This window comes from Rhinatrema bivittatum, chromosome 5 (assembly GCF_901001135.1).
Source record: "Rhinatrema bivittatum chromosome 5, aRhiBiv1.1, whole genome shotgun sequence".
In the NCBI taxonomy this organism is placed as follows: Eukaryota; Metazoa; Chordata; class Amphibia; order Gymnophiona; family Rhinatrematidae; genus Rhinatrema; species Rhinatrema bivittatum.
The window spans coordinates 125,480,208-125,505,834 of record NC_042619.1 but is presented as its reverse complement, the minus strand read 5'-3'; the positions used below and the strand labels follow the sequence as shown (position 1 = coordinate 125,505,834).

Below are 25,627 nucleotides of genomic sequence, written 5' to 3'. Positions count from 1 at the left end.
CTGGAACTTCCCAGTCATATTATTGATCCTACCAAGATTCTTCTAGGCACCACTATGACCGTCCCATTTTTTCTCTGAGTTTATGTGGGATGGTTGTCCCACATAAACTCAGAGAAAAAATGTTAAAGTGGTCCCACGACTCCCGTGTTGCAGGTCACCCTAGAAGGGTCCAAACTCTTGCAATGCTCAAGCAGAATTACTGGTGGCCCCAGAACTAAAGAGATTTCTTGGCCTATGTGGACTCTTGCCCCACCTGCATGCATCAGAAACCATTGGCGGGATGACCTTGGGGGCTATTACAGTCATTGCCAGGACCCATTTGTCCATCGATTTCATGATGGACCGCCCTCTCTTGAATTGCTGCACATTCATTTGGTTTATCAGACCGTTTCTCTAAGATGGCTCATTTTTTTCCCCTTCCTGGACTCGCCATGGCTCCAGAACTGCCCGACTGTTCACATTTCAATCTTTTGTCTGCATAATTTACCCAAGCACATTGTCTCCAACTGTGGACCTCAGTTCATGGCCAAGTACTGGTGCTGTCTTTGCAAAAAGTTCAATATCTCTTTAGATTTCATGACAGCTTATCACCCCTAAGCTAATGGCCAGGCTGAGCAGACTAATCACACATTAAAAGGTTCCTCAGGGCATATGCCAAAGACCATCAGGATAATTGGGTCTCCCTCCTCCCATGGACAGTGCTTTCCCACAACTCTCATTTCAGCTTCACTACAGAAACATCTCCCTTCCAAATCATGTTTGGGAGACAACAGCATTCCTGTTACTGATTCCCTTGTCTGTTCTGTCGCCTGTGCCCAGCTAACTGCCTGTGAATTCCAAGAACTCTGGGCGCGTACCAAGGAAATGCTCTTAAAGTTGGTCCAGAGAAGCCACAAATGCACACTGAAGACCAGCTCCTCAATTTAAGCCTGGAGACAAAATCTAGCTTAGTACCTGCCATATTCAACTTCTGATGCCTTCTCTGTGACTCACACCTGATCTTACAGAAAATAGGTCCAGTGACCAACCAGTTATGCTTGCCCACTTCTCTAGGAATTCACAATGTCTTCCATGTTTCCCTCCTGAAGCCTCTGATCCTTTCATGGCCTTCAAGGAAGCAACAGGAACCTCAAGAAATATCCTCTAAGGATAAAGTTACCTATCAGGTAAAGGAAATTCTGAACATCCAACGATGAGGCAAGAAATGGAAATACCTTATCTTCTGGGCAAGATAAGGTCCAGAGGAAAACATCTGGGAGCCTGCTTCCAAAATTCTAGATAAAAACCTCCTGAAGGAATTCCATGCTATGCACCCTAGGAGACCTAAACCTGGGAGGGGACAGGTTTAGGGAAGGGGATACTGTTACATTTGGTGGCCCATGTGGCAAAACCGCAGACCACCGCACTCATCTGCACTCCTGACCCTTGGCCTGGTTCCTTTCTTTGCAATACGGCAGTCCGCCATGTCTCTGCAACCCAGTACGACCACAGCAAGAGCCCCTAGCCTACCTCCCGCACAGTTCCTTCCCAAGATGGCGCCGGCCATCCATTGCTCCTACCATGTGACAGGGGCCAACCAATGGCACCGGTAGCCCCTGTGACATAGTAAGGTCAAAGGTTATTGGCGCCATTTTGAGTACCAGCAGCCGACGGCGTGAGTGCAGGAGATGGCTCCCAGACCCCCACTGGACCATCAGGGAGTTTTGGTAAGTCTTAGGGGGGTCAGGAGGGTGGGGGTTTGTTTAAATTCACTCCTTTAGATGGCTAAATAATTCGGTGAAGATTTGTTGTATTTGTGGGGAATCACGATACGTTTCGCTTCCCCGCGAATACAATGAATATGGCTCTATACGTTGCGGATTACCAATACGTTGCAAACGAATGCACACCCCTAAAATACACCTCCTATCAGGAAAACAGAACAAGCCAGGCTGTTATAGATCCCTACACAGAACCTACATGCAAGCAGAATACCTTACCTCTGTCACACATGCAGAACACAGACAGACCTTAACCAAACAGAATAAGTGATCATAAAGTTTAAACAGAAATGTGCAGTTAAAACTAAACTGGAAACCACAAGAAGCCAGAAGCTATATGCAGTACAACAATAGAAAAACAGAAATGCCATCATTCCTCATAATCAAACAATAAAATCAAAAAGATAAAACATCATTACAGTAAAACCATACTAATAAAAAGAATAAATATTTCAAAAGAGCTGATGAACAGAATATCCAATAATTAAAAACATAAACAGGTTTTTAAAAGCTCCCAAACACCAATAAAATATTTTTAAAAAACCAGCAGACACATCAAATATCAGCCAACAATTAAAATTAATAAGGATTAAACGATCCCTCACTCTCCATACTGGAAACTTTTGATGCCAGGAGCCCTGAGATTGTTGTGGATTAGTCAGAGGAGGGAGATGCACACATTTTCTCATATATACGTGCACATGCACGCTTGCTGACACACACACTTACACACACACACACACACTGACTCACCAGAATCACACTCTCATACACAAATGTACGCTCACTGACACACAATTACACTCATACATGTATGTTCTCTGGCGCACAGTCACGCTCTCGCAAGCATGCTTGCTGACACACATACAAATGTAATTGGCTCCCTCACATAAGTTTAAAAAAGTATTTTTACTCACATTAGAGGTTAGGTGGGTTCCCTGCAAGGTCCCTGGAGAATAAGGTCTGAGTGGGCTGATTGTTAATGCTCTGGGAGGATTTAAAAAAATGGGTCCTAGTGGCCCTGACTGGGATTTCCTGAGTCCCTCTGATCCCCAATTCTGGCCCAAAAATCTAATCCAGCCTGGCCAGATCCTGCCTAGAGCCAGGGCTGGTCTGGGTACCTGTGCTCCCTCCATTCAAAGGTGCTGGGGGTGGAGAGCTCTCATCTTGGCCACCACTTACTTCCCACTGGGGAGTGCTAAGACTCACTAAACACATCTACCTACTATGCTGACATCCAGGCCTGTGGAGGTCACTGCTGCCATACTAGTAAGGAACAACACTGTTAGTAAGGGTCTGACTTGGGAGTCCCTTATACAGGATACTGGGATCAATAGACCTTTGATCTGACCAAGATTAGTGTGCCTTAATCATCATCCCTTCTTATTTCTCCCAACCATTCCATTTCATATTCAACCATTCCAAACTCTCACCATCCCCTTCAGCCCCCCAACTCATGCTCCCCATCCCCTATCCCCATCTCTTTATCCTTCCTCCTTACCAACTTCCATATCTTTTATCTTGCCCCCTCCCTCAACCCTCCCCATTTTCAGTTTTACTCCTCCATCTCTCCATCCTACTTCTCTTATACCCTCTGTCCTTCCCAATCTTCAATTTCCCTCTTTTCTCCTCTTGCCTACCTACTAACTTTCTATTTCCCATTCTTGCCTCCTCCTATTTTCTCTGTCTCTCGCTCGTTTCCTATCCTCCCATTCCTCCTCTGTTTCCTGTGGGCCACTTCCACCTTATATGCTAATTTCCTCTGCTGCCCTCTTCCCTCACCAACCCCAGCTCCCTCCATGGTGCCTCACCCTCTCCTGTCTCTATTTCCCCTTTCTATTACCATTTTTATCAGCTCTTTCCCCATTTCTGTCTTATGTCAGCTCCTTCCCAACTTTCTAGGTTCTTCACGACTCTGTCAACCTCTCCAAACCGCCCCCCCCCCCCCCAAATTCTCTGAGTCCCTGCTGTTCCAGGTCCCCGCTCAATCCTCAAGTTACAGTTCTTTCTTCCCTCCCCAATATCCAATTCTTGAGTTTCCACTCTCCCTTTAGAGATTGTTTTGATCTCTGTTTTAATTTTGCACTGAATTGTGTTTGAATATTGTTGATTTTATTTGTTAATTTTTTGAGTTGTATTGGTATACATCACTTTAAACAGTCTTTTGATCTGAAAAGATGTATAAGTAGGCTTTGTAAATAAGTAAATAAATTTAGTTTTGTTTTACAGTAATCTGAAATGTTAACTAATTCATGTCACTTTATCTTTGCAGAACCGAAAATGAAAACCTCATACTCACCAGATGAAAGTGGAGAATTAAATACAGAAAGAAAATTTGAAAATAATGGTAAGGTTGCACTGTTTATTTTATTTATTTATTTATTTATTTAATGTTTTTATATACCGACATTCGTTAGAAACATCACTTTGGTTTCCATAAAACAATAATGCAGCCAACCGGGCTTTACAATGGAACTGATGTTAAACTGGGGAGGAGAGGTGGGGGTGGAAGGGAGGCGGGGGGGGGAGGGGAGAATAGGGAAAACAAGGGTGTGGGTAAAATTACAGTTTGGAACTTATGTACAATTACAGTTTGGAACTTATGTCCAATCATTGCAGATGAAAAGCTGTTATGTACAATTATTAAACGACAATATGCAGCCAACAAGACTTTACAGTGGAACTGATGTTAAACTGAGAAGGAGGGGGGGGAGGTAGGGAAGTGGGGAGGGGGAGAGGGGATGAGGCAGAGTTTAATTTTTACTTTTAACTTTCCAGTGAGAAATTATAAGTTGGCCTTCTGATATGCAGCTAACATTGTTTAATGGTGACTTGAAATAATATGCACAGCACACATTGCTTTCTGCAAAACTAGCTGTAGCAAAATTATGTAAGGCTTATTTCAACAAGACACTATGCTTCCTCCATGTAACAATTGCTTAGCCTCTGAGCAATGATGTAATTGTAGCCTTATTCTATAAAGAATAATTTATACCAGAGTGATTATCTTGTGGGCTGCAGAAATATAACATGTAATGAAGATAGGGACGGTAACTTTAAAATAAGCGTGCAGGCATCCTTATTCACATGGATAGGTGTGAGAGTAGAGATATGCTGCAATTTTATATCATGCGCACAGTTGTGTGCATATGATTTAAAATATGCTTACCGCATGTAAGCATGCTCCTAATTTTAAGCCGTTACTCGAGCAATCAAACTTCATGTATATTCCTAGGACTTTGTCGGATTTAAAGCAAGCAGGGAAGCGGATTTTAAAATATGCTCGTGTGAAATATATTGCCAATTTTAACAAGTGGTCCACCCAGGGCTGGTGGAAGCACTAGGCAAACTAGGCCTGGGCCTAGGGCGCTGAGCATTAGGGGGCGTGAGCAGTGGCAAACTGGGGTGGGGGGCAATGCCCCCGGGCCCAGGGCCATAGGGGGGGGCGCTGATGGCCGACATGGCCAGACACACACAGCAGGAAGACTGGGGGGGCCGTGGTGGAGCTCATGTCACCACGGCCCAAAGAAAAAGGTCGAGTCCAAACCTGCAGATGCTCCTCCTCTTTCCTGCCTGCACAGCTCCGGAAGAAAAATGTTGCCGGTGCCGCACAGACAGAAAGGAGGAGGAGCATCAGCAGTGTGCAGAAGAAGAGCAGCATTTATGGTCATCCGTGAATCCCAAGTCGCAGCGGGCTGAGAAGAGGAGGAAGCCTGGTAGCAAGGCCGCCGCAGATCCCACATTGCGGGCGGCCCGAGAAGATCAGGGCCACTGCAGAGCCCATCCTGTGGCGACCCGTGAAGAGGAGGCCCAGAGGCAAGAGAGAGGCTGAGGGCCTGTAGAGAGAGTGTGTGTGTATATGAGATGAGTTGAGAGATTGTGTGTGTGTAAGAGTGAGTTGAGAGACTGTGTGTGGAAGTGAGGACCTGAATGTTTGCAGAGATAGCATGTGAGAGCCTCTGTGTGTGTGAGAGAGACAACATGTCAGTAAGAACCTGTGCTTGAGCAAGACAGCATGTGGGAGTGAGAGAGCCTGTGTGTGTGAGAGTCAGACAGCATGTGCAAGAGAGAGATTGTGTGTTTGAATGATTGTATGAGAGAGAACATGTGAGAGTGAGAGCCTGTGTGTGTGTGAGAGAGAGAGAAGCATGTGAGAATGAGAACCTGACTGTGTGTTTGAGGGAAGAAGACAGATGGAGAGAAAAGAAATAGAAAAAAAGACAATGTAAAAGGAATTGGCAAAAAAACAAGAAAGGGAAGGTGGGGAAAAAAAAGCCTGTGACCAACCGATTAGAAAACTAAGATCAGACAGCAAAGATTTAAAAAAATAAATTACTTTTTAGTGATTGGCACATGTAATCTTTGGAATGTGCAAGAGTAGCACTTTCTCTATGCGGATCCCACAATGTAGGAGATCAGCATGGAGGAAGTGGAAGCCCACGGGGCCTGCAGAGAGGAGGCAGCAGAATGGGCTTCAGTGCCAGTAGCAGCAATCAGCGCCTCCCCAAAAGCTACGCAGCAGCAGTGACAGTGGCAGCAGAGGAATGAGAGAGGCTCCGAGGTTGCTGACAAAAGAAAGAGAGGGAGTCTGCCTTCAGTGTGTGCATGTGTATGAATGGGAGCCTGCATGGGGGTATATGTGTGTGAATGCATGGGTGCCTGCCTTAGGGTGTGTCTGTGTATGAGAATAAATGGGTGTCTTCCTGGGGTTTGTCTGTGTGAGAATAACTGTTTGCCTGTGTGTGGTGTATGTGTGTATGAATTGGTGCCTGCCTGGGGGTCTGTGTGTGTGAGAATGAATGTGTACATGTCTGGGGGGTGGGGAGGGAGTGGTGTGAAAATGAATGGGAGCCTGCCTGGGGGTCAGTGTGTGTGTGAGAATGATTGGGAGCTTGCCTGGGTGTGTGTGTTTGTGTGTATGTGAGGAAGCCAGTGAGAGTGAGAGCATGAGTGTGTATGTATGAGAAAATCCAGGGGAGTAAGAGTTTGTGTGTGGGGGTGTGTGAGGAGGGGGAGAGAGTGTTTTTGTCATGTTCATGCCTCTTCTCGCCCTCGCTCCACCTTCTCTACCTTGGTGGCAACTCCCTTCGGCTCTGATGGACAGATGCTGCCGCGGCTTCTCCCTGCCTCTTGGTCCCGGTATCCCCGGGCTGGCTTGACGCTACGGATCCGCCATGTTCCTGATGATGTAAGGGCGCTTGCGCGCACGCGCTCCAGACTTTATACCAGCAAGGGCGCAAACCTCCGGGGCGTCCCCCCGTAGTGACATCATCCAGTTTCCATTTAAAAGGTCTTTGTTTGCTAACATAAAACGAGTTAGCAAGGAACTCCACTTGGACTTGCTTTGGCAGTCCACGCTACTTGCAGCAAGGAACCCTTACTGGACTTACTTCGGCAGTCCACACTACTTGCAACAACGATCCGAGTCAGCCAGGGGAAACCTTCTCCACTACTCGGCCTTTTCAAACTTACCAGGAGTACCCGCTCCTCGGGGGGCTCCGCTCTCTCTCTTCTTGATTTCAGATAGCCAAGATGTAGGTACTCGCTCCTCGAGGGCCTACATCCCTGAATACTCTGAAGACTCCTCACTGCCTGGAAGCGATCACAGACGTGAACACTGTGAGTTCTATTGCAGATAGGAATCTGTATTTGCTCCATGAGGGCCTACATTCCTATTCTCTGAAGCAGGGGCATATTGTGGGAAAATAGTGGCCCGGGGAATTACATATATAATATGTAATTGGGTACCCATGGTACCCAATTACATATTATATATGTAATTGGGTACCATGGGTACCCAATTACATATATAATATAATTTACATATATAATTTACATATATATGCACACACCCCTATATTTCGGCATGGTCCTCCCGTATCAACACAGTACTATGTGCCTAAACTCAAAGAATAACAACCCCACCTATGAAAAAGAATATCACAAATATTACACCAGAATCTAAAATATCAATACACCTCCTATCAGGAAAACAGAACAGGCCAAGCTACTACAGATCCCTATAGAGAAACCACATGCTAAAAGAATGCTTCATCTCAGTCTTTGCATGCAGAACACAAACTCTCACCAAATACAGAATAAAGCCACATAAAGTATAAATAGAAATGTGCAGACAAAAACTAAACTGTAAAACGTATCACACCAGACTCTATACAGTGTAACAATGGAAAAACAAAAATGTCACCATTCCTCATGAAACAATCAATAAAATCAAGATATTTAAATCATGAATCATAATTATAAAATCATACTAATAAATTAATTTCAAAACAGCTGATGAATAGAATATCCAATAATTAAACACTCAAGCAAATTTTGAAACCTTTACCAAACACCAGTAAAATTTTTCAAACAGCAGACACATCACATACTACCCAATAATTAAAATGGTAGTCAATCAAGAAAAATGAACTTAAAAAGCCACCTTTACTTACCCTCATCAGCAGTTCTCCTACTCCTTTACCTTGCAGGCCACACCAGAAGCAGCTGTAGATGCTGAAGCTGTCCTCATGGTCCTCTTCCTTAGGGACCACAACCAGTCTCTTCTCTCTCTCACACACACACACAACAGTCATACCCTCAAGACCAGTTTCTGTCTCTCATACACCAATCATCTCCCCAACCAGTCTCTCTCTCTCTCACACACACACACACAAACACACACAAGCACACATATACCAGTCATCTCCCTGATCAGTCTCACACATACACACGTCACCTCTCTGGCCAGTCTCTCTCAATCACACAATGCTCTCGGCTCCCTCTTACACACAGGATTTCAATCACACACTTGCTCTCTCTATTTCACTTACACACAAGCTCTCAATCACACACATGTTCTATCTCACTTACAAACAGGCTCAATCACACACATGCCCTCTCTCTCACAGCCACAAGCCAGCCAAAAACATGCTCCATCTCTCTCGCACACACACATTGACTCACACAAGCACCCTCCCTGACTCACATATACACCACACACATACAGAAGCACCCTCCCTGCCTCACACACAGAAGCACCATTCCTTTCTCCCATACACACAAACACACATAGAAGCACCATTCCTTTCTCACATACACACAAACACACACACACACACCATTCCTTTCTCACTTACACACATACACACACAACACACACACACACACACACACACAGAAGCACCATTCCTTTCTCACATACACACAGAAGCACCCTTCCGATCTAAGGCCCCCAGCTGAACAGCTGGTCTCTGGCGGCGGTTAGCAGCACCGGTGTTCACTTCTTCGGCTCCCGTCAGCCTCGATTTTAATTTCTTCGGCCCCAGCCGGCTTGGTCTCCGGCAGGGGCTGGCTGGAAGGTGCTGAGGCTGGGCTGAGGAAGAGCCACGCGGTTGAGACCACGTGACCAGCTAGACCAGCCCACCAGGGGAAGCCCAATCCCCCAATAGGCCAATCCGCCCCTGCTCTGAAGACTCCCTTCTGTCTAAGATGTTATCGCAGGTACGGAGATCGTGAGTTATATTTGCAGATTGCAGATAGAAACCGGTACTTGCTTCACGAGGGCCCATGTTCCTAGAATCCTTTACAGACTCTCTTCTACTCTAGAAGCCATTCCATATACAGCTATTGTGAGTTCTTATTACAGACTGTTCTTTGGAACCAGTGCTCACCTATGGCTCCTGTTCCTGAATGTACTGAACACTCTCTGTAGCATAGAGACCATTGCAGACATCTACTATTGTGAGTGTACCATCTTCTACTGGTTATGTATCCTGCATACCTGTCTACTGACTACCTATAGTCTCTCTCTACAGCTCAGCAACCTAGAGATTATAATTCCAGTATCAGAAGGACTTCAGCTCTGCCGGGTACATCGACTCACTACTGCCACCACTGGTGGTTCAGCATCCAGCTTAATAAAGAACTATCTGTGTTTGTTTTCATATTCCAGCCTAGCCTCTCAGGATCTCCTCTTGGGGGCGCTGTCATCTACTAGCGGCTCAGGGATTCACCATTTCCTCTAAGTGGTCTTTCCTTACACTACTAGCAGCATCATACAAACTGCATTCTGTGGGAGCCAACCACTATAGACTACTAACCCCGCTTACGGATGTATTATCAGATAGCTAACTCCTCTTTCTAAGGGACTTGCTAGCAGATTAATGTCTAACAGATTGCTACTCCGTAGCGGAAGAGTGATAGATTGCTATCCTTGTAGCGTAGTACAATAGATAGCAAACTCTGCCCTCCTGGCAGGGGCATCACTATCAGATTGCTAACCCCGCCCTCTTGGTGAGGTAAGCACTAACAGATTGATAACCCCTCCTCTCTGGGGAGTAGATCACTAACAGATTGCTGACTCCTCCTCCCTGGCAGGCAGATCACTAACAGTCTTAGAGCCTAAGAGTGTGTCAGTGTTTGTGAGAGAGAGAGGTTATGGTGGGTATAAGAGCATGAATGTATGTGTATGTGACAGTGTATGTGTGAGAGAGAATGGACATGTGAGTAAGTGTGAGAGAGAGAGGATAACCTCCTAATCCTCGACAATATCAGGGTGACTGGAAATCAAGAGCTCCCACAGAAGGGGACAACTGGGGTGTTTAAAATCCTTATCCCTGCTCAATCTGCGCTGTCTCTTTTATGGCCACGAACTCCTTAATCGGGCTCAAAACCCCATGCGCATTCCACAAGGGGGATGAACCTGTTTCATGGACGGATTCAGCGCTACAGGGGGGGGAAGGTGGTAATGGCGCCCCGGGACTAAGACTTGTTTCTCCCGGAAGGAGCAATGGCTGCTCACCACTTACTCCTTCAATGGGATACTCCGGGGCTGTCCCTTCTGCCACTGGATAGTATCCTGTAATAGCCGTTTGAACAGAGGTTGGTCTCACAGGGGTTAAGGCTTCCTGTCGGACCCTGCCTTTGCGTTTAGAATGAGGCATGTCGTATTAAGATAATGGTACAATATCAAACAGCTTATACAGGATAAATACTTATCTTAAACCAAATTTATACTTAGAAGAGTTTGGTTGGAGAGAGTCCTTCTCGCACCACACATCAAAGAGTCCCGGCAGCCTTCAGCCTTCGCCAGCCTAAGCCGGACCAAGTCGGCGCGCCCCTTACGGAGCGCGCGGCTTAGGTAGCGCGCCTATGGCGATTGTGCACCGTCTGTCGCCCCAACTTATAGCTCCAGGCACTTCCTGCTGATGTCACTCAGGCTCCGCCTCTCCGCTACGCTCGCGGCAGGTACGGGGGAGGAACCCAGTAGGGTTAGTACACCTACTAATAGGAAAGATTCAAAATCACCAGGGGAAGTAAGTGCTAGACAAGATCTACCAATAAATCAATTAGATACCCCAATACTAGGTGTATTTCCAGGAAAACCCTCAAATATAACAATGGATATAATCTGGCATGCTATAGGTGCACTACAAAAGAACATTGCAAGTTTAAATATCAATATCAAAGATATGCAAGCTGTTTTGCTTAATATCAATCCAACAGTGACAAGTCAGGCTGAGAAAATGGATAAAATAGAACAGGAAGTAACCCAGATAAAATCAGTACAAGCAACAATAATTCAAGGTGAAAATTTATTATCAAAGAGAATTGAAAGTATTGAGAACACTATTAAGTATACAAATTTGAGAATTGTAAACTTTCCGAAGTGTAAAATGATCTCTCCTTGTGAGCAATTAAAAAATTATTGCTCAGAAATACTATCAATGTCAGGAGAAGATTTTCCCATAATTTATAATGCCTACTTTATCAGTTGGAAAAATGATAGTGTAATAGCACCAAATGAAGTGGAAACATCACTCAATGTTACAGAGTTAATTGAAACTTCTTTCAGTTCCCAAATAGAGAAAAGAGGCACTCTGTTGGTTAAATTTAAACAAATGTCTGATAGGGATAAAATATTGAAAATGTTTATATTAAAGAGAACCTCTCTATATTTGGGACAGAAAGTGTGGATATACCCAGATTTATCTAAAGATACTCAACAGAGAAGAAAAAGGTTTTTGACTTTAGTAAATCAGGCTAGAACATTTGGACTACAAATTAAACTGAGATTTCCTTGTAAGTGCATAATGTATAGTGGGGGGTGAAAGATATGTCTATTATGAACCAGAGCAATTGGAGAGATTTATTTATTTATTTATTTATTTTTGGTTTTTATATACTGGAAGTTCCTGTATAATATACATATCACTCCGGTTCACAGATAACAGAGATAACTATCGCCGGGATGGCGGTTTACATGGAACATATCGAACAGTAAATCTATTATAAAGTAGAATACAAACTAAGATCTACTAAGAACACATAAATAAAGCAAATAAACATTACAAAATTGCTGTGGGATGGGAGGGTTGTTATTCTTCCTGCTCTTAGCTCTCTGGGAAAGCTTGTAGGAAGAGCCAAGTCTTGAGTTTCACTTTGAACGTGGAATGGCACGGCTCAAGGCGGAGGTCTGGTGGTAGTGAGTTCCAGAGCGAAGGGCCCGCTGTGGATAGTGCGCGTTTCCTCAGGGAGGATTTTGCTGGTTGGGTGATCATTCTGTTCTGATATGCCCTTCTGGTTGGCTTTTTAGAAGTGTGTAGTTGGAGCTGGAAGGTTAAGTTGAGTGGAGCGATGCTATGTAGGGCCTTATGAATCATCATGCTGGTTTTGAACTGTATCCTGTATTTAATGGGGAGCCAGTGGAGATGCTGGAGGATCGGGGTGATATGGTCCCTTTTTTTGGCGTTGGTGAGAATTCTTGCTGTGGCATTCAAGACCATCTGGAGGGGTTTGGTGGTGCAGGCGGGAAGGCCCAGCAGGAGTGAATTGCAGTAGTCCAATTTCGGGAGAATGATGGCCTGGAGTACTGTGCGGAAATCCCTGTAGCGGAGAAGTGGCTTTAGTTTCTTTAAAACTTGTAATTTAAAGAAGCATTCTTTAAATTACAAGGGGGCACAACGAAACCAGGGTGAAGGATAGAATCTGATACCTAAACATGGCTTAGTTTAAAAGATTTCTTCCACAAATACTTATCCAAGATTAGGATATGTTATTTTCTGTTTTAAAACTGCTCATATACAGGACTCCCAGTATTTAGTAGTATGGTAACTTCAGATTTAGAAGGATAGTAATATGTTTCTGTTATTGTAATGTAAAAATAACAATGATTAGGTGGTTATCTAACCTTCTTTCTGTTAATATGTTTCAATTGTATGATTGAATATCATGAAAATTATAAATAAATAAATAAAAAATCCTTATTAGTTTTAATTATTGGGTGCTATTTGATATATGTGCTGTTTTGAAATATTTTATTGGTGTTTGGGAAATTGTAAAAAATGTATATGATTTTAAGTAATAGAAATTCTATTTATCAGTAGTTTTAAAATATTATTTTATTAATATGGTTTTACTATTATAATTGATGCTTTAAGTTTCTTGATTTTATTTGTTTTATGAGGAATGGTGGTTCTGGTTTTCCATTCTTAAATCACAGTCTGGCTTCCATTTCAGTTTTTGTCTAATTTGTGCTCCTTTATTTTGTATTCTGTATTTGGTGAGGGTCTGTCTCTACTCTCTGTGTGTGACCATGATGAGAGATTCTGCCAGCATGTTGTGTCTGTATAGGGATATAAAGCAATCAGGTATTTTTTGTTTCCTCAGTAAGTGATGTATTGGTATTCTAGGACCCATTGTAATATTTACCCTTGCTTTTTCACAGGTAGGGTTATTGTTGTTTGAGTCCTTGGTGTTATTATTATTATGTTACGATAGGATTGCAGTATAGATTTTGAGTGTCTTTTTTGCGGGGTTTTGTGTTATTTCACAATGTGTCTGGCAGTGGAAGGTGTTTGTGCTGCTGTTACTGTGAGGTGACACCAGAATTTGAAAATATATTTTAGTATGATGAGCTGAAAGGGAAACACCCAAACTCCATTGTTTGGGGGAATTTCAGTGGATGCACAGAGTTACAGAACTGGAGGTGCAGGATTTATATTGACATTCTGTCCCTTCCTATAAATTCCAGACTTCACTCTCATAGCCATATAGAATTAGTTGAATGAGGCTATCAAATAATTTTATAGTGTGAAACTGGCCAGCTTTTTAAAATTATGCAGAAGAACCTTTGGACTTTTTTATTAACACTTTTTTTTATAACTAATTTTAAAGCAGGATCCCTGCTATAGAGGTGAGTGTGATGAAGAAATGTCATTTTGGCTCCCCCCTCGAAAAGAAATTCTTCTGTCTAGAGACGTCACTGATTTTCTGTGACCTTAAGCTTTAGTACAGGAAGGATTAAGGGGGGAGGATGCTGGAGAGGCACACAAATGCATTGGCCCCTGGGTGCCGGAGACCCTTGGTACACCACTGGGAGCGAGTCATATGGGGCCGCAAGCGGCGGCAAAGAGGAGTGGAGAACTGGTGGGCCGCGAGCAGTGCCTAACCTGCTCGCGACCCAGAAAACCACATAGTTGGAGGGAGTGATCGAGAAAGAGGTAGGAGTCGGGGCCGAGACCGGGGGGTAGCGGCGCGACCGGGGGGGGGGGGGGGAGGGGGAGACACAAGGGAGAAGGCTCGCCTAGGGCGCCTAATCCCCTTGCACCAGCCCTGGTTAGGCTCTTAGTACTAAGGGCCTAATTTAGGAACCCAAATTTAGGTGAAACAAATGCAGGCTTAAATCTAGCCTAACAGATTGTGTCTAGCTAAATTTAAACTAATTTTAGCCGTAAGTTTGGGCTGAAAATGTGTTTAACTTTTCTGGTCAAAATCTAGCTAATTTAAGTGCACTGGCCCTTTTTGAAAACTAATTTCCTGAGTTAGGGGTGACTAACTCCAGTTTTCTAGAATGAGCCACAAACTAGTCCAGGTTTTCAGGATATCCACCATGAATATGCATGAGATAGATTTGCATTGTGGATATCCTAAAAAACCATGCCTATTTGTGGGTTTCAAGGACTGGAGTTGGCCACCACTACCCTAAGTAATTAAAAGTTGGTTTAATTCAGTACTTCCCAAACTTGTCCTGGGGACCCCACAGCCACAATCAATATGTGAAATTAATATGCATGAAATAAATTTGCATTTCATGGAGCCTCAGTATATGCAAATTTATCTTATGCATATCTATTGTGGATATCCTAAAAACCTGAGTGGCTGTAGGGTTCCTAGGACAGGTTCAGTAAGCCCTGGTTCAATTAAAGTAGAATTTATTGTATTGTTATTGGTGCATCTGGTCAAACAAATTTTTTATTAATTGTTTTATAGTCATCTGAAGTGTTCACTGATTCATCTTGCCTGTGCAGCCTTGCAGCTCTGTATCACTCCTGTAGGGGTATATCCTGATTCCAGCACAGCACCCCATGATACAGACTTAATAATTTCACATTACACAAAGTACCTTTGTAACAGATCTAGACTGTATTGCCAGGAGCCAAGTTAACATCAAGTATCACTTTCTACACTTTCCACACCCACTGCCAAAGAAATCATGAAGAAAAGCCAAGATCTACTACTCACACACTAAATTTTGCACTCCATCAATAGAAGCAAATAACTGCATTGACTTTAGACACCCAAAATATCAAAAGATGGCCGCCGCCATCGTAAAGATGGCCGCTGCCATCCAGTGCTCCTACCATGTGACAGGGGCCGGCCAATGGCATGGATACCCTGTCACATGGTAAGGGCAAAGGGCCAAAGGCGCCATCTTTTCTTTATGAGTGGCAGCCGACGGCCCGAGAATGGGAGATCGCTCCCGGGACCACCACTAGACCACCAGGTAATTTTAAAATGTTTTGGGGGATTGGGAGGGTGGGAGAAGCTAAGGGGTCATCTTTAAAGGGTCGGGTGGGTTTTTTTAATTGGGCCATCGGTGCCATTTTTGAGTGGCAGTCAAAATGGCGCCGATGGCCCGAGAGCGGGAGATCGGTCCCCGCGCCCCCACTGGACCACCCAGATACTTGTAAAAAGTTTTGGGAGGGTTCGGGGGGGGGGGGGGGGAAGGTAAGGGGTCAATTTTAAAGGGTCGGGCCCTCACTAAAAAAAAAATTAACGATGTGAATCGGAACCGATTCCGATTCACATTCCAGCGATCAGATTTTTTTCTCCCTCCAGCCGAACCCGATCGTTAAGACGATCGGGCACACGATTCACATCTCAACTAACAATCCCTTCAGTAAAGTCAGCAAAACTAACCCAAGTGAGTGAAAGGGCTTTATCATTGGCTGGGCCCATACTATGGAACACGATGCCCCCTGAACTCAGATTACAGAATAATCTCAAAACTTTTAAGAAAAATTTAAAAACATGGCTCTTTTAAAAAAGCCTTCACTAAAGAGTCTGGAGGGTAGAGAATGAAAGTACATGGAAACGCAGATGAGAATGATTTTATTCAATCCTACATTTAAGAAGTTATATCTCAAACAGATAGTAACTGAATAATATACCTGGACTAGACCAACCTTGCTCAAATATTGATTTTATTTATGAAATTGTAACCAAACTTTATTGGCACCTGTTAGAATGTACGATAGACTATGTGCCTATTTGTAAACCGTTGCGATGATATATAACTTAGCGACGGTATAGAAAAGTTTTTAAATAAATAAAATAAATCAAGGCCAGAGTAACAGTTCAGAATGGTCAGCCGAAGCAGGAGTCAGTACCTGTAGTCAATCCGGAAATAGTCAGGTCAGGCAAAGGTCACAGTCCAGGCACTGATCATGAGAAGTCAGTGGTAAGGCAGAGGTCAAGTTCCAGGCAGCAATCACAAATAGAGGACAGGCAGAGGTCAGGTCCAGGCAGCAATCAAGAGTAGTCAGAAGCAAGCAATGGTCAGTACCGTGAGATTAGTCCGAAGGGTACTATCAGGGATGGAGAGACAAAGGAACAGGAGACGCTGGAACAGGAGACACAGGAGAGGCTGGAACAGGAGACGCTGGAACAGGAGATGCTGGAAGGCAAACTAGAGACACCGGAGTGTACGACCTGATTGCCAAGGAGAGGAAGTAGTGTCAGACCACTTCCTTTAATATAGCCATCAATCAGGGCGCGTCGCAAAGGTGGGATCCGCCCCTGGTCCTTTAAGAGGCTGGGTGGTCCGCGTGCAGCTAGGGGCGGGGCCAATGCCACGGTGGACACCGAGCCCCGCCTTGAGGCCTGGACAGGAGCCTGAGCATGGGGGAGCTGGGGATGCCGCAAACTGGCTGCGGCTGCGGGGTGAGAGAGCCCGGAGCTTGTGAACAGATGAGAAAAGTGAGCAGGCCCAGCCGCGAAGCGAACGCGGCCAGCAAGCGCAACAGTACCCCCTCTTCTAGGCCTCCCCCTTACCAGCCTGGGCTTGTCAGGTGAGTCCTGTGGAACTCCGCAAGGAGGTCTTTGTCATATATGTGGTGGGAGGGCTCCCAAAGCCCTCCCATGACAGGAGGTATTCCCATTGACCTCTTCTACGTCGGACATCAAGAACCACCTTGACCTGGAGGATGTTTTCGGATTCAGCGGTGAGTTGGGTAGGAGCAGGAGACTGTCGAGAAGGCCAGGTCAAGACTAGTGGTTTTAGTAAGGATGCATGGAATGTGTTGTGGATTCCCATGGAGGTGGGCAGCTGTAGCTGATACATAACTGTTCCTATTCTTCGGATGATTGGAAATGGTCCAATGAACCTGGGAGCCAATCGCTGTGAAGGCAGATGTAACTTAATGTGTTTCATGCTGAGCCAAACTTTCTGGCCTGGTTGAAACAGAGATGCAGTGCGACAGTGGGCATCAGCAAAGCGTTGGCTTTCTAGGCTGCCTGACCCAGTCTCTCCTTGACCTGATTCCAGAGACAGCAAATCATCTGTGCCATGGACTGGGCTGTAGGTGAGGGTATGGAAAGCGGCACTGGTACAGGCAAGCATGGCTAGTGACCGAATACTACGGATAAGGGAGAGACGTCGATGGTAGTTGTGAGATGAGTATTGTGGGCCAACTCGGCTGTTATGTTTGTGGCATCATGTGGACCCTTAATCACAATGGAGATGACTCCTCCCACGGGAAGGGGCCCCGTGGGGAACTACAGCGATAGGCTAAACTCAGAGAGCAGACACTTGTAAGTGGAAAGCTTTATTGTTCTGCTGTAGACAGATGGTATGAGGCAGGAAGGAAAGGCACTGAAGTCCGGCAAGGTGCCAATACGTTCAGACAGTCTCAGATGTAGAAGTCTCACCCAGATGTTCAAGGTAAATAGGAACCAGCGGTGCGGGAAACGCCAAGCCTGGTGGGTGGAGCTGGAGAACCGGATCATAGAGGTACTCACAGGAATTTAGTGTGGGTGTCTTCCTGGCAATGAAGATGGTGGGACCGAAGGTCCATAATGCAGGATAACTGGACTGATAGGCCCTCGAGGAGCGAGTACCTAATAGCACAGGAGATCCTGAAAGAAATAGAGAGAGACCCCCGAGGAGCGGTTGTCTAGTTAATAGAAACCCTGAAGGGTTGGTGGAAGCGACAGGCCCCCGAGGAGCGGGTGCCAAGAGCGTCGTTAGAAGCGAGAATCCCTGGAGGGTAGCGAGGCGTCTAAGCGAGCAGCTTAGAGCAGTCAGAGTAGCTAAACTGAAGTCCTTGCTAACTCAACTAAGGTAGCGTAGTGGAGGTTTAAATACCTGGAAGTATTGACGTCATGCAGTGGGGACGTCCCCGAGGTTCCCGCCATGACGTGAACTTAAGCATACGCAACGTGCACGCGCGCGCCCTAGGAAGCCACAGGACGGAGCATGGTGAACTGGGACGCCCATGCTGAGTTGGAGACACCGAGGGTTTCGGCACTCGGCACCGGAGGCAGCCATCTTGCCCAAGGAGGAGGAAAAGGGTAGAAAAGAGGTAAGGCAGAGCGGTTGCAGCCGTCTGCAACCGACTGACGCAACAGTACCCCCCTTCAAAGGGCTCCATCCAAGACCTCTTCCAGGTGGTCTGGGTTTCCGTGGGTGTGCCAGGTAGAATTGGCATACCAATTGGTAACAATAGCAGCCACAATATATGCATCATTTTAGTAAAGAAAACAATTACAATATACTCTAGATATGTTTTTCTATACCCATAAAACTGGACATAGCTAAATTACATAGGGGTCAAATTAGTATGGGATTATGCTGCCTCCTGCCTAACATTGCAGCAGGAACCGTAGATGGATGTTGTCCTTTCAGGTATGAAACATAAAAACAACAGCAGGAGTGAAGATTCTGGCTATGCTTTGCAGCTTAGCTAATACTGAGTTGGGAAAATTTGTTTTGACAGCCATTTTCTCCTGCTCCTTTGGACTTCCAACTCAGTTGAAACCAAGGTTGAGATCTGACACTGTGAGCCTTCATTTGCAACTACCCAGGACTTTTTTCCCTCTATTTTATATCCCTTCCCAACTTACTTTAACCCAGTCATTGCAGTGATGGTCCTCAGTCTGGACCTTGAACCAGGGCTCCTTCTAGAAACCTGCAATGATGGGCCCTGACTCTGGCCACCAGATATTACCATTGCACAGTGACTCTGACTACCTCTCTCCAGGGGCAGTGAATACTACCTATGCAACATCCCTGCTTTGGCTGACCTGGGGATGGAAGACTTGGGATCAAACTTGTGCCAGTCCGTTGGGAGAAATTGGTCTTTTAAAGCAAATCTATTGGTAATGAAATAAAAAGTTCAGAAAGATTATTGTAGGAGATCATATCATTGTGTTTATTTATTTATTTATATGCAATATTTTGTATAACCATTTTTTTCAAGTATGATCAGGGCAGTTTACATCAATAAAAACATACCTAAATATAAATACTAAAAAAAAAAAAAAGCCTCATTACAAACAAGATAATGGTATCAACTGATCTTATTATCTATTGATACAACTCATTTAATGTCACAGGCAGTTCTAAATAACCCGGTTTTTAACTTCCATTTAAAGACCTTAATATAAGAAGACATTAATATAGAATGGATTTGTCTAATAATCTCAATTCCTGAAAGGATCATCCTGATATGACATGAAAGAAAATACTTTAATAAATTGACAATGACATGCTCAGGATTTTCTGGTTGCAATTTATGATTTGGTTAGGATTGTTACTATACTTCTGAAACGTATTATAAAGGTGAAGACCCACATTTATTTTCTTTCATATTCTTATAGGAGAAAATAAAATCCCTCAGTCATTTGAATCAAAGCATTTTCCAGATGCAAAAAGTACTCATTTGCAAGCAGAGCAGAAAAAAAGCATGGAGTTCATCACACCAGCTGAAATGGCTGTTCTGAAGTCTTTGTTGCATGAAGGACTGACACTCAGCCTGAAGGTATGTCTTTCCTGCTGCCAGCATCCATTGTTATGTCACTAAACTAGAGTCAAGCCAAGGATCTGTTTATTTCTGAACAAGATAAAGCTGGATTTCATATGCAATATGCTCTGTGGGTCAGTCCAGACAAAACATAATCCTTTGGGAGTCACAACAGCTGCCTCATAACATATTGTTAGCACAAAAATCATGATGACTGTTGCTCCATATTGGGCTATGGTGACTGAATATTTGCTCAAGCTTAGCTCGTCTTTACTGTCCTGCTGGACCTATGCCTACCTTTAGTGCTATATGCAATATTCGTCTCTAAATCTGTGTCCTAGTATAATCCCAGAGCACTTCTTGGAGACTTTACATTGTCAGAATCAAAGTGCAAAATTTGTTGATGTGTGTTAATTCTTTAAGTTCCTGTACTATTTTGGTATTACTTTTTATAAAATAATCTTTATAGTTTTAGATAGTTTGTGATAGAGCTAAAAAAAAAGACATCTGTAGCAGGGCATTCTTTGAACATACAAGTTTGCTCACCGTAAACTGAGCTCTCCATAGACAATAAATTTACAGAGAACCTCGAGTACGGTAAGCAAATCTGCTTTTTCTGTTGACAAGTAGGGCTGAATTAGCAAATGTATGTGGGGAGTTCCAAACTGAGGGTTGCATGGCAGAGCACTGACTGAATAAGCAACCCAGACCCCCCCAGGGACTATTGGGTGAGCAAGCTATGTATAACTACGTGACCAAAGCTACTGTAGATTCTGGAGAGATTGTCTAGCCAGTAGTGGGATGTGAAGGTGTGAATTGATGACAAGTTGCAACTTTGCAGATATTTTGGATTAAGACATCTCTGAGCTGAGTTACTGAGGTAGCTATGGCTCTTACTTGGTGAGCCTTGACAGACTCTGTGATCTGAAGGCCAGCTAGAGCATAGCAATGTGTAATACAGTCCTCTGGTCAGTTGGACAATGTGTGTTTGGAAACAGCTATGCCCTGTCTGTTAGGATCGTAGAAGATGAAAAGTTGAGAAGCCCGATGATGTGACTGAGTTCTCTTCAGATAATAGGCTAAGGCCTTTTTATAGTCCAGTGAATGAAGGGCCTTCTCCCCTTTATGTGCATGAGGCCTTGCACATAAAGGGGAGAAAAACAAACACCATTTTGGGTAGAACTGACGATGGATGTGGAACACCATTCTATTGTAGAAGACCTGAAGATATGGAAAAATATGAGACTAATGCCCATTGTACATTAACCCAAGTAGTCGAAGAGATAGTGACTAAGAATCCACCTTCCATGCAAGAACTGCCAAAAAAAAAAAGAATCCGATAGCTCATAGAAAAGTTGGAACAGATGCACCAAGATAACTTTGAGATTCCACAGTACAGGAGATTTTGAAACTGGAGGCTCAGAGTGCCACAGATCTATCAAGAAATTTGACCTCAAAGGAAAAAGAAAAATTAACTTCCAGCAATGACATCTAGCTGAGCAGAGGCCAGCGCTCTGGGCTTCTCGGAGATCCATGAGAATCTGCAATTTCGTGCATACTTACCTGTTGTTTTCCTGCCAGTACAGCTTGTTGGGTGTTTAAACAGCATACAGAGCTTCTGTCAACCCAGCTGAAGTGCGACTGATGGTGAGTAGTTTGAAGAAGACAGCGGCTGAAAAATCAGCCCAGTCCAATGAAAAGATGATGGCAGACCTGCTTTTCTTGGCGGAGGGAGTTTCAGAAGTCCTGCTGAAGGAGATTACGAAGGCGTTCTCCGTAGTTCTTAATGACCAGCTCCAAAAATTACAGTCCTCTCTGGATGAGTTACATGAAAAGTGAGCGAGCGATCAATCAGTGTTGATGGCAATTGATGAGCGGGTGAGCCATCAGGAAGAAAGGCTGGAAGATACCAAGGCCACAATGTCTGAGTTGCAACAAAAAAACCAGAAGTTGAAAGATAAGCTCGACGAGCTAGAGAATCGCAGCCGGAGAAATAATATCAAAGCTTTGGGGTTACTGGAATCTCTGCAGAATGAGGCACTGCTCCATTGGTTCAAAACATGGTTTTCGGAGGTCCTGGAGATATCAAGCGCTGGAAGGCCCATCCTGGTAGAGCAGGCACACCATCTGGGATTGAATGCTGCATTGAACCGTAGACCTAGATAAGTGATTGCAAAATTTCTTAACTATGTTGACAAAGCTAAGATTCTTATGGCCTATAGAAAAAAGAAAGAGCTCGTCTATGAACGGAACAAAATCTTACTGTTTCCTGATTTTTCTGCCCGGGTGCTTGCCGTGCGTAAGGAAATTACACCTTATTGCACCCAACATTTTTATAAGGGGGTCAAGTTTGTCCTTCAATATCCGGCACAGTTGTGGATCTTTCACCAAGGGGAGACACACATTTTTCACACCAACGAGGAAGTGAAATGGTTTGTCGAGGGGTTATGACTGCTGGTGCCTAGATGCCAATTTGGTGATTGATGACACTTCAGAACCTGATTTCATCTTATATGTAGGCTTGCTCTTGGACCTCTTCATCTATAATTATTTTTCAAAATTTGTTTTATCAGCTAGTCTTCTTTTTCTCTGCGGTTGCAGAGTAGCGCTTTAGATCTGATTACTATGCGCTGCAGGTGGTTAATGTTCCTGTTCTCTCTTGCAGATCTCCAGAGCCCCAAAGTTTTAGGTCTGACATCAGGGTGCATGGCACAAGTAGGATTCATCTGTTGAAGAAATGTGCTGGGGACTGGTTTGGGCCTGAACTTTGGGTTCATGAGCTGTTAGGGGAAAATGTTGGTTAACCTACAGGGGAAGACTGTGTGTGTTTGTGAAGTTGTGTGTGTGGCTGATTCCAAGATTTCTACTTTTAATTCTGGGGTAATGTTGATATCCTTTACAATGATGTGAATAATACGGGGGGGGGGGGGGAGAGGGGGGGATCTAGGCTGGTTGTATACTGCAAAAACTACACTACAGTCATGGTTGTATACTGCGAAAATGGCTCATCATATAGTTATGACTGTCTAGTATTGTTGTGGGATCCCTAAATGTTGCAGGGCTGAATTCGCCGATAAAGAAGAAATAAATGCTACTGGAATTCAAAAGAAAAAAAGTAAATGTGGCCTTCTTACAGGAAACACATTTAAATGACCTGGAACACCAAAAGTTGAAAAGAGAATGGGTAGGTCGTGCTTTTTATTTCTCTTTTACCACCAGCCAAAGGGGTGTTGTAGTGCTGATAGACAAGCAACTCTCCTTTACTAAGGAGGAGGTGGTTTCTGACCCTGAGGGATGTTGTGAAGGAAAAATCAGGCTGATATTGGTATAAGGTTTTTATGTAAGGACCTACAAAATGATTGACTCCTGGTGCGCCACCCATTTAGAGAAAGCAGGTTTTACCCATTTCTCCCATATGCATCATCTCTATACCAGGTTGGATAATATCTTGATTACAGAAACTTTATTTGCAAGATTGGAGTATAGTACTATCGAACCAGTCCCATTCTCCAATCAAGATATGGTTATCTCTTCCTTGGGAATGATTGCTGATGTAAGGCAATCCAGACGCTGGACATTGCCTCCTTGGTTATAAGAGGACGTACAATTTGCAGTTTTCCTCAGAAAGAAATGGGAGGAGTATATGGAATTTAACAAGACACTGGATATAGATGACATTGTTTTTTGGAATGCTGCCAAGGCTGTCTTGAGGGGTTATATCTTATGTATTATATTATGTATTATAAATATAAATTACATCAGTGGGGCAACAAGCCCGGAAAATTGATAGCTAATAGGATCATTTTCCAACTCGTGTTATGGTGTTTTCACATGCATTAAGGCGTTTTCACACGCGAAAAATGCCTTAATGCATGTGAAAAGCACCATAACGCATGGTGCGATGCTAATTTTTTAAAGGGGAGGGATTGGGGAGGAGTTGAGGGCATGAATTTTGTAAAAGTAGGCTGGCTTCGCGAAGCCATAACGCATGATATCGTGCACAGTTTTAACGCCGAAAATAACTACACCTTTTTCAATAGCGTTAAGCTGTGTGATATGCCCATAACGCAATTTGCGATTTTTTTGCAAATTCCATTTTGGGCATTTTTAGGGGCACCATAGTAAGCAGCTATTTATGATACTACAAGAGGCCCACCTAGTAACTCAAGGTGAGGTTTAGGTAGTAGTGTAGGAGTTAGGGGCCACTTTTCCACTTTTACATGCAGAGTGAGACATACGAACAGAACAGTTCACTCTTGTCAAGATTTGATGTCTTTCGGAGTGAGAAAACTCACACAACAATGAGATTTGTATAATATTCTCTCAACCTAGTTTGATAGACTTACACTACTACCTAAACCTCACCTCGAGTTACTAGGTGGGCCTCCTATAGTAGCATAAATAGCTACTTACTATGGTGCCACTGTTGCGGTCCCGACCGCCTCCCCCATGTTCGGGGTCGGGTCCGCTTACCTCCACTCCGGTCCACGAGAAGACACACCGAGGTCCCGGTCCGGTGGGCCGCATGGCCGCGGCCCTACCACGTGGAGAACGCCGTCCAGGCCGCCAGAAGCTCCGTCCCCCTCTTTGCCTCGCTCATGCGCGAGGAAGGCCATTATGTGCGTCCAGCACCCGGAAGTACGGGACAGCCCCCCAGCTGACGTCACACCCCGGGCCTGCATTTAACCAGCGTCCAGATTCCTAGTAGACGCCTTGCAACGAGGTTCCTTGGATGCCAGTTGCCTTCCGGACTCTGCTGGTTTCTGGTTCCATTCCCGTTCCTGCTTCAGAGACTATCTTGACTGTCTTCCTGGTTCTCGATCCCGGTCTGCTTCAGTACCCTGCCTGCCTGTCGCAGCCACGACCTTGGCCTGCTTCAGAACTCTGCCTGCCTGCCGCCAGCCAACCCCGGCTTGCTTCAGAACTCTGCCTACTGGCTGCCAGTCCTGCCTTGGCCCGCTTCTGAACTCTGTTTGCCAGTTACCTATCCAGACCCAGTCCGGCTTTCGTACACCATTGACTAGCAGCCTGTCTACTCCAGGCCTGCCTCTGGACTTGCTTGCTGACCTCTGCATTCCCCGGGGCCTGCTTCTGTCACCACCTCTGCGGCCCACCTTAAGCCTAAGTCCCAAGGGCCCGGATCCCTATGGGCTCCTCCCGGGGGGATTCTGGGTCCCGGGTGAAGCCTTGCCAGACCCATAGACTCCGCCTCCCGGTCTGCCTTAGGACTGCCTTAGGACCTGGCAGCCCAGCCCAAGGGTCCACTGCATCACTACCACAGTACTCTCAACAGTAACAGCCACCCCCAGAGTGTGTGTGTGTGTATGTGTGTGTGTGTGACTGTTTCTCTCCCTCTCTCTCTCTCTCTCCCTCCCTCATGGTGAAATGAGAACTTTGCAGGTAGGAAAATGCAATTATGTAGGTATTACCGCAAAGTGCAAAAAGTTAACACACTTTTCGGTAATACCTATGTGAAGCGCTAAGATAACACACATTGTGATAAATATGCTATACCATAAAACATACCCCTCTTCCTATTGCATGCAATATTTTGATAAATCT

The 25,627-nt window shown here is 44.6% G+C and overlaps 1 protein-coding gene across 2 annotated transcripts in view; it reads left to right on the top strand.

Annotated features, from left to right (window-relative positions):
* LRRC63 (leucine rich repeat containing 63) overlaps window positions 1–25,627 on the top strand; it is a 149,678-nt gene that overhangs the window by 56,867 nt on the left and 67,184 nt on the right. For both annotated transcript variants that reach the window (XM_029601724.1, XM_029601722.1), the window contains exons 5-6: window positions 4,033–4,107; window positions 19,923–20,083. In XM_029601724.1, coding sequence (XP_029457584.1) covers window positions 4,033–4,107; window positions 19,923–20,083 — 236 coding nt within the window. The remainder of the gene's footprint in view (window positions 1–4,032; window positions 4,108–19,922; window positions 20,084–25,627) is intronic.